Source organism: Oryx dammah, unplaced genomic scaffold (assembly GCF_014754425.2).
Source record: "Oryx dammah isolate SB20612 unplaced genomic scaffold, SCBI_Odam_1.1 HiC_scaffold_2, whole genome shotgun sequence".
NCBI classification, from domain to species: domain Eukaryota; kingdom Metazoa; phylum Chordata; class Mammalia; order Artiodactyla; family Bovidae; genus Oryx; species Oryx dammah.
In genome coordinates, this window is record NW_024070186.1 from 132,231,780 (window position 1) to 132,242,101 (window position 10,322).

Below are 10,322 nucleotides of genomic sequence, written 5' to 3' on the forward strand. Positions count from 1 at the left end.
CGCCCAAAGTTAGGCAGATTTGCTTATGGCCCATTCTAAACTACTCTGGTTTCCATGCTCAGGGCTCCTCGGCTTTGGGGCCAATCCGTTTTGTGTACATCACCTACCTGGGCCCCATGGCGTTGTCCCTAAGGGTTTTCAAGGGAAAGGTAAATCTGCACAGACATGAAGTCATGCCGCTTGGTGCGGTGTGCCTAACAAAAGCCACCATCTGAGTCTCGGGATACTCATGTGCTTTGCCTGCATTCATAAAGTTGTAGCAGTCTAACTTCTCAGCTTGCAAGTATGGTAAAATGTGGGTCCCTTCAAGGCTGTTTATACAAATGCATGTGCGAGCGTGCACACAGACATACACACACACACACATATACACACACCTTAAGGATGTGATAAGAGCTAAGAACGAAATTAAGATAGGTAAGATGGTAGCCCAACAGTGTTTTAAGGGAAGCAATTTTAGCTAAGGTAGTCCATGTACATACATGAAGAAGTGATATTAGATAAAGTGTAAAGTGAAACTATTAGTCGCTCAGTCATGTCAAACTCTTTGCACCCCCATGGACTGTAGCCCATTGGGCTCCTCTATTCATGAATTTCTTCAGGCAAAAATACTGGAGTGGGTACCATCCCTTCTACAGGGGATATTCCTGACCCAGGGATGGAACCCAGGTCTCCTGCACTGCAGGCAGATTCTTTACCATCTGAGCAACCAGGGAAAATTGATATAGGATAGGGATTCATTAAATCAACAGAAAGATTCAACCATGCAAAGATCTAAGGAAGCGTATTTCAGGCAGAAGAAAGAACAAATGCAAAAGCTCTGAGTCAGGAATAAAACACCAAAAACACAACTCTAAACCTAGGTTCCAGCAGGGTGTGTTGAAAAGAGGAGGTCAGAGAGGCAGGGAGGGACCTGAGTTTGAACAGTCCTGTATACTACTATCAAGAGTTCTCAGTGGAAGCCATTAAAAGCTTCTGAGCTATGAGCTGCCCTCATCGTATTTACATACTTTTAAAAGGTCTCTGTGGCTACCAGGTGAAGAACTAACTGCACAGAGGAAAGATGTGGGGATAAGAACAGGCATGGAGGCAGGATGACCATTTATCAGGCTACCCCAACAGTCCAGGTTTTGACCAGGATGGTGGTAGTTGAATTAGTAAGAAACATTTGGAATCTAATCATTTGAAAATGCAACCAACACAGTAAAGTGAATTAATGGATGCATACAGGAATGGAGAAATAGGTGGTAACCAAGCACAGCAAAATAGTGGTAGACTCTAGGTGGAAATGTAAGTGTTCACTGTACCGTCTTTCAGCTTTGTTATGTATTTGAAAATGCTTATATCAAAATGTTGGAGAAAAATCACAAATACACACATAAAATTGTAGGTATCAGGGTATATATTCCAATGGGTTTACTAATAAGTTGGATATGGGCTATGAGAACAAATCAAAAATGATTTCTAGTTTTGGATCATGAAAACCTCTGTCAACGGTGATGCCATTTACTTAGCTGGAGATGACTGGAAAGAGGAGTAAATTCTATCCTGGGCTCGAGTTTGATATATTCATTTTTAAAATTATTTTATTGAGGTATAATCACTGTAGACCATTATATTAGTTTCAGGTGTACAATACAATGATTTGCTATTTGTATACACTGGGAAGTGATCAGCCCAACAAATTAGTTACCATTTGATATATTCTTATTAGATACCAAGCAAAGATGTCATGTGGTCAGCTGGATATGGCAAGTAATATGTTGACACTGGAGATACAAAGGTATATAGAAGAGCCAAGTTCTAGTCTCATGGAACTAATATTCTTTCATGAGAATATTGATAAGGGCATGATAAGGGCAATTTGAGAAGTATCAGCATGAAGGATTTAAAACCTATGTGACCAAATGAAAGATATTAAGTACTAGGTGCAAACAGAGCAAAAGAAGAATACACTTAGGGTTGAATTCTAGATTATGCCAATATTGTTTTGAGTTTAAGACAGGTTTTGGGGGTTGAATATGCTACACTTCTGGCTTCCGAGGTGGTACAGTGGTTAAGAATCCACCTATAAATGAAGGAGACGCAGGTTCAATCCCTGCATATGGAAGATCTTCTGGAGTGGGAAATGACAACCCATTCTAGTATTCTTGCCTGGAAAATTCCATGGAGAGATGATCCTGCTGGGCTCCAGTCCATGGGGGTCACAAAGAGTCCAACATGACTGAGCATGCACGCATAAGCATACACAATACACTCTAGATACTATATTAAGATTTCTACTATGCTGAAACATTGTAAGAGTTCATGGAAATTTCCCCCTAAAATATTTTGTCATCATCCATTCATGCTTTATTCAATAATTTAAAAGAAGAAAATCATTATCAGTATCAATGTATTTGATTTAGGTTGATAGGTCTATACCTATTGTAAGAAACATAACAACACTCCTCTTTGAAGACAAATATATAAAATAGCACTCTATAACTTTCTGGTTGAACTACTATCTGTAGACTTCTGTCTGCCAAAACTGGAAAAGGAACTACATAAGTTTGCATAAAGCTATACAGGACGGTAAAAGAAAACTGATGTCAAGGTCCCAACTGGGTATGTCCCAAGTTAAAATATTATTAACGTAAGCTCCTTTAAATGCAGATTTTCTAAATTGTTATCCAAGAAACACTATCACCTATTTTCCTCACTCTTCAAATGTTTCTATGATTCCTTCCACTGGGTCCAAAAATGAAAAAGGAGGAGGGGAAGGAAGAAATGAAGGAGGAGGAAATGACGGAGGGAAACACAGGAGGAGCAAGAGAAAGAGGAGAACTAGGAGAAGTAAGTAAAAGAAAATGTTTTCTTCCAACTCTTCATAAACCAAATTGCACAAAGTAAATAAATATCTCTTATAGGCTGCAGGAACTGTTGAAGCAGATGTTAACTGGACACAAAGAGTCAGACATGAAGAAGCTACATATAGAAGCTCCTTTCATTCCTATATATGTACCCAAATGGAAGCAATGTCCTTGGACATCCATATTTTTATTCGCAAGGATGCTGTTTTATACAGGTTGCTCAAGGATGTCATGGCTAGAATTGTTCTTTTTGTATTATCACGACCTTTTTTCCTTTGAGATACTCTTTTTTTCATGTTTTAAGAAATCCTTTTGGTTTATGGTCCACATGTTGTCTAGAATCAAAGGTTATTCAAACAAAGCCAATTCAAATGTGGTATTAGTGCATAGTTGCACGAAGAAATTTCAGGTTACTTATAGGCAATTTAAGTACTGAAATGGACTACATATGGCTAGGATAATGAGCCCATTACTGAAAGAAGCACTTTAGCAAAATGCATAAACCTATATGAGATTATACATCTGCACGACACACACAGATCATCTTTATCTCCCCAAATATCACATGAGCCATTTTCATTTTAGAATAGTTAAGGACAAGAAACTATTTTTATTTTAAAAACATAATTTTCACCAGTACTCAAAAATTATCAAATTGACACAAAGTATGGAATATGGATGTACTCAAACTGTCTTGTGATGGTTCCTATTAGTTCCCTGTAAATGATTACAAAACCTTATTTCTGTATTTAAAAATACAGAAAATCTGGAGAACAAAGGCTAAACTCAATACATATTCACATACATAACCACAAAAGAAAAATCTGCATCTGGTTAATTAATCTGTATTGAATGACAGTCTTTATTTATGTCCCAATATAAAAGTTTGTCTGTAGTCCTCAACTAACTTAATTTTTATTCTCTGTGGGTTTTTACAGACATAAAATACAGAAAAATCACAATATTTACACATAACTTCCATGAGGATGCAAAAGTCTTAACATTTTTCCTATACTATAAAAATGCACATATAAATAACCCACCAAGCAAATTTCAATGCAAATCTATGTATCATTTGTCACTGAATAAAATTAATTTCTGTGTCTACCACAAGGAAAGTCAGTATATCTTTGAAATGGTGCAAGCATCTCTAAATTTGAAATTCATGGGGAGAATAAGCACATGCTTCTAAGAAGGATAATAAGTAAGCAGAAATCATAGAGCCCTGGAAAAGTCAGAAAGCTTAGAGATCCTACAAACCAACCCCCTCATTATACATGTGAACATGCAATACCAGTGTGCTAAAACAGCCTAGAGGGCAGTGTTGTCTACATCCCAAATTTTCAACAATCCCCATGGAGAGGCTGTCATCATTCAAGAGTAAATCAAAGGCAATCCAATGTCAAATGTATGACTCACGCACTAATTCAATAAGTGTACACAGTTTCCACTGCTTTGGACATAGTAGATGCTAAACAGAAAAACTAGTTTCACCCACACAACAATTTACTATTACCTTTTCAACTCCTCCACCCTGGGCATTTTTCACCACATCACCATGAATTTTGCTGCACAAGTATGGCCCCAAGACAAACTACCCCCTGTAATCTATATTAGTAAGTCAGAACAAAGGTCTTAGGTGTATGTATGGGGCTGGAGGGACAAGGTGGGGGGAAGAAGGAAGGAAATAAGGGAGAGAAGAATACGGTGGGGGGGGGGCTAGGACAGTAGGGAGGGTGGGGAGGGGAGAAATGATGTCTTGCTACTGCTGTTCCAGCAAACTGGCTAATTGCATTTGTTTCATATATCTCCAAACACCCTGGTACATTAATTACATTCTGTAACACCAAGCTCTTCGGATTCCCTCTGTCACTTCCACTGAGCAATTTAATTGTATTCCTCCTAGCTACACAATGACTCCAAAAAAAAAAAAAAAAACTTGGTGATAATACTGTAGTCTAATATATAGTTTATACATGTATTTCTGGTATTGAAATATACAAATTCAGGCTTTTGAGGATATATTATCCAAAAAGTTGTATCAAAAGGTTCTTATGATGATAATCAAGACACCTGGGACAAATCCGTAAACCTTTTAGTTCTGGTCATGTACATGTACTACGAAGGTAAATGTTTTGAAGAAAATGTCTGGTGAATGATTAGATATGATTATAGATATTATCATGGTATAATCCAAAGTGATTAATTCCTAAGAATCTACAACTTAGAAGGGGAAAAAAAAAGGGCAATGTGTCCACATGAATGCCTTGCCTACTATCGCTGGGGGGCATAGGTACTCCTGTAATCCAGGATAGGAAACAGCCACTTGACAGTAAGCAAACTCATCTGTATTGCCTTATGTTTATAGACAGGCTTCCTTTTTGAGTCTGATACATAGCTCTCTGGACAGCAGCAGCAGCTGCCAGGAACAAAGTTAGCTTCTACAGGCGAGCAAAAATAGTCAGTGTCCCAAATAATGACTTCGTTCACCATGCAAATTCTGGAATAAAGTTGATGTAGCAACAAGCTACTATGATGGCTCAAGTATCTGGGCCAATACACCTAGATTTTTTTATACGTACAGTCATTAAAAATCTAAAGTATGACAATCCACACAGGCAGGCAAAAAATATCATGCTCTAATCTCTTTGAGACCAATTCTGTCCAGCGATGTGAAAATTAAAAGTCTCTAGAAGGTGAATACCAATTCTTCTTTTGACATTCTTCTTTGGAACAAACAGAAAAAGCGCCTTAATGATTACTTCCACTCCTCATTCAAAAGAGCTACAAAAAAGGATTTTGCAATCCTCCCACAGGAAACTGACATCCTGTGAAACTATCTGAGGAAACCAAATCGGAACAAAAGACAGGAGAAGCAGAGAGAATGCTGTCTGCTTGACAAACTGACTCAACCTAGAGGGAGACACCTAGAGCACCTGTTTCAGATCCCCATTGTGTCTGCCACTGGGGACTGATTTGAGTGTTCTGAGCCCCAGGGCCAGCCCACAGCTTCTGCTTCCCCCTTCCTGGAGCCTCGCCCAGTCTTACTTTTGACAGTTTTCTCCCTATGATCTAAATCTTCATTCTGCTATCCTCCTAGGAGAACACTCTCCAACACACAGGTGATACACATTGATTCGAGTTACCTGTGTCTCAAATTCCTAACCCACTGAACCTTCATGGGGTGTCTATGACTTACTAAGAATCTCTAAACCAAAGTTCAGATAGAAGAACAAACCAACCCCAAAGGGAGAGCAAGCCTCAGACTATTAGACTGGTTAAAGAGACTTACTTTCATATTTCTTTTTTCTAACAAAACTGAGAGCCCATCATTTATTACCCAACTCCTTAATTAATTAATTACAACAATAGGTGAGTCCTAACACGTTCCACTTGCAGCGGTTTAGAAACAAAAGACTTAAAACCTCTGCTCCCCCAAAGCTCCCATGCCTGGCCAAAAGGGACCGACAGATACAATGTCATTTTTATTTACAGCCCACATCCGACTCAGAGAAATGTTTCTCGGGGGTGAGGAACAAGATAAAAGCATTTTAACTTACCATCAACCCGAACATATAAAAATCCACAGAGCAGTAGTTGTGTAAACATCAGCCGACTCATTTTGACATATTAAAAAGGATCCAGACTGCTTAAGAAACCAATCCCAGAGAGCAAAAAGTACAAAAATAAGTATCAAAAAAAGAGGTAGGTCCAAAGTTTAGACTCTTCGTAGATGCTAATTAAAGTCGAGAAGAGCAAATGGCAAGATCAGAAGGGGAGAGTGCCGAGGTGTTAAGGGGCGCACATTTGGATCCATCCAAATTAACCGAGGGCGCGTCAAAGGCTGCTGTATTTCCACACTCTGGCTTCCTAAATTCCCACGAATTCAGCCCAGCCGGAGGGGTTATTCAAGTGTGTCTAACCCGCTCTCCTCGGGCTCCACGGCAATCCAAAGCCAAGTTCTTTCTTCAGAAGTCAAGAAGATGAAGGGAGGTCGGGGAAGGGAAACGACCTAATTCCTAGAAAGTGTTGCACAAACTTGCCAGCGCGCTGCCGAAAAAAAACTGGCTTGCCCACTGGTTTCCTTTCCCCCGGCGTCCGTCTCGGTAGCCGCTCCACGTCCCGAGTTTTTTCACTTAACTTCCATAATAAGGATGTGTCAGAGCACCACTTTGCAGGCGGGCCGACTTGGCCAGCCTCTCCTCCGCCACCTCGTTGCTTCCCTCCACCTCCCGCGTTTCCAAAAGAGAGGCAAAGGGAAATCGGGACGAGTCGGGTGGAGAATCCGAACTCCTACGTGGTGGGGCGGCAGGGAGAGAGGAGAGGAAGCAGCGAGGGAGGGGAGGGGCAGGGCTGGGGCTGCGGCCACCCCCCGCGGCGCCGCCTCCGAGCGCCCGCGAGCCCGGGCGGCGGCGGGCGGGAGCGGAGCGGAGCGGGGCGGGTGAGTCCCGGGAGCCCAGGCGCGGGAGAGCGAGGGAGCGAGCGCGCGGTCCAGCCGCCCGTCCCCTGGCCCGGCCTCCGCTGCTCCCGCGGCCCCGCAGCAGAGCGTCCGCCTCCTCCTGCAGCTGCCGCGGGTGGAAGGACTTAGAGGAGGGAAGGCGAGGAGGCGGGAGGGGAGGGGAGGAATGAAAGCTGCTTGGAGTCTGCCCGGGGGAGGGGAGGGAGCGCGGGTGATGAGGGGGGGCTCCGAGCCTGCACCTCCACGCTCTGCCACCCGCCTGCACAGGGGGACGGCCGCCCGCTGGGCAAAAGGGCCAGGGAGAGCTGGAAAGCCCAGAGTCCTAGCGGGACGGAAATTAACAAATTCGGAGCCGAGGCCACCGGTCCACTCCTTCCCCTTCCCTGCGCCGCCCCGTCCCCACCTCCTTCCCGCCTCTGGAGGGGATAGGTGGGCTCTAGCCTCCTGCTCCTCGCCGCGTCCGGTTTAATAGGCAGGTAATTTTCTCGGTGAGTGATTTCATGGAAGCGCTTCCTAATTATTCATCCCTCCAGACTGCCGGAGATGCACGCGCTTTCTGGAAAAAGATCATCCTCCCGGACCTAGGGCGCAGCCTCATTACCGGTTAAAATCACACAAACATTCACTGTTCACCTTTTAGCAGAATGAGAAGCTGAGCGGGAGGGACGAAAGGAAAGGTAACAATATAACCACCTTTTGGAGCGGAAAGGTTTTGTGGGGGTGCTCTGTCCGTCGTTAAAAAGGCGCAAGAAAGAAACCGGGTGTGGGGCGGGTGGGGGTCGTACAGAAATCTCTAGTCTCCCCTGACCTGTTTTAGCCAAGATCTACGACCCCCTGAGGAATCCCCGGGGGAGGGGGAAGGGTGATATCCCCTCTTCTGTTTGTTACTCAGTTGCTTTATGTCCCCTCAAAGATGAGTTTGACGTGGGATGGTGGGATGCTAGGGAGTTCAGCAGAAAACGCCTGGGATGGAGAGAAGAGGGGATCAGCGGGACGGCGGAGGTACCCGAAGTCCTCACCCTCCAGAGAGTAGTCTCTCTGAAAGGAAATTCGGAAAATACAGCATCGGGGAAAGCTGAAAACCCAACTGAGCTAACGAAGCTCAAAAACAGCCGAATTCCAGCTCAGAGAGAAGAAAATCCTGAAAATGAAGGTAGAACCCACCAAGTGAATGCCATTCCGAACCGGAATGATTAAGGCAGGCCACGTTAGATCAAAGCGGCCCTAGTGTCTGCGGAGCCGCCGGTGTGGCCGTGTGGGCCGGCCCACGTGTGATCAGAGGCTCGCTGGTAAGCTGTTTGATGCTTGTTCGGATGATTACAAGGCGGGTTATACGAACTCACGCAGGTTCCCGAGTCGAGTTGAAAGCTGGATGGTGAATCTTTAGTTCCCTCTACTGGAAAACGTTAGCAAAGATTCTGTCTGTGCCCTTGTGAAGCAGTTTGAAGAAGAGCCTTTGTTTGGTGGTACATTTTGGGTTTGCCACTCAGTTTAGCTCTCCCTTGCCTATTATGGATGTGAAAGTATGTGTTTCAAAAAAAATGACCAGTGACACTCAAGTAATTCGGAGAGTTTTTATGGCATCTCTGCATGCTTGACAATTATGGTAATGAAATAGTCTTGCAAAAGAATAAAACAAGCCACTTTTCTAGTGAAGCATTAAGAGTAATTTCAGCACACTTTTGATATACATTATTTAGTTGCTTTTTTTTAAAGTGCATTAGTGTGCTGAAGTTAAATCACTTGAATTTTCACAGTAATGATTCTGAATATATTATTCTTTTACCTCTCTATGAAAAAAAAAGGGTGGGGATCGGAGAGGAAAACTAGACAAGTTAGCATGCTTTATTTTTCCCCAAAGGGCCAAGTCTAACTTAAATGATATGGTCATGGGAATCCTCAAAATTCATTGCATTAATATTTCTCTTATCTATCATTAATATTTCCAAATAATTGATAGCTTTGAATTTTTCATTTTAAACATTCTAACTAGATTTAAAGTCAGGAATTAAAAAGTCTACTTCATTCCTCCAAGTAATGTGCCACCACCACCACCGCTCATCCCCAATCTTTATCAGAAAGGAGTCAAATTTCCTTTCTGTTATTGTTTAGTTGCTAAGTCCAGCTCTTGCGACTCCATGTACAGTAGCCTGCCAGGCTCCTCTGTCCATGGGATTCTCCAGGCAAGAATACTGGAGTGAATTGCCATTTCCTTCTCCAGGGATCTTCCTACCTCGGGGTCAAACCCTTATCTCCCGCATGCCTCTCTTGCATTGCATGTATTACCACTGAGCCACCAGGGAAGCCCAAGTCAAATTTTCTTACATGGACACAATAAAAAATATTCTGAAAGTAAAGTCTCCTTAATAATAAGGCAGAAATTAACAAATCATATAGACTTAAAAGCTCTTTAATTTTAACACAGATCTCAGAAAGGAAGATATTGGGCATTTCCTCTGGAACCATTTTCCCCTGGCTATTCATTTGGAGGGCAAAAGATAGATTTAACTTCATATTGGTTAGACTTGTCATCTGCAAATGCCTTTCCCTAGGTGATCTATAAAATCATTCTGAGGCAGAAGGCTATATGGGGGAAGCTGCAGGAGAGTAGGTTGAAAGAGAATGTTCTCTGGGACAGAAAAGTGTTACCTATATCTCACAGAAAGTTGTCCTTGTGTGGAGTATGAAATGACATCATACAAAGAAAAGGTTTATTTAAGAGACGTTCCTTTGGTTACATTTATTTGGTATTCTAGACTAAGCATCATCGTTTTAAAAGTAATGATTTGGGGAGGGGGTGTGCCTTATGGCATGCAGGATCTTAGTTCACTGACCAGAAATGGAACCCCAGCTCTCTAAGTAGAAGTTCAGGTCTTAACCACTGAACTGCCAGGGAAGTTCCCCAAGTATCATCGTTTTGCATTCATACTTTTCCTAATAAAGTGAGAAGGCACACCACTGGTTTCAATCCAGTGACATCTTTCTGTCTTTTTGCAATAGACTACCTTCAT

At 42.5% G+C, this 10,322-nt stretch overlaps 1 protein-coding gene across 6 annotated transcripts in view; it reads right to left on the reverse strand.

Moving 5' to 3' along the window:
• ROBO2 (roundabout guidance receptor 2) overlaps positions 1 to 7,169 on the reverse strand; it is a 653,625-nt gene extending 646,456 nt beyond the window's left edge. For all 6 annotated transcript variants that reach the window (XM_040227106.1, XM_040227089.1, XM_040227083.1 and 3 more), the window contains exon 1: positions 6,413 to 7,169. In XM_040227106.1, the coding sequence (XP_040083040.1) occupies positions 6,413 to 6,473 (61 nt within the window). In that variant the 5' untranslated portion in view covers positions 6,474 to 7,169. The remainder of the gene's footprint in view (positions 1 to 6,412) is intronic.
• Positions 7,170 to 10,322: the final 3,153 nt, after the last annotated feature.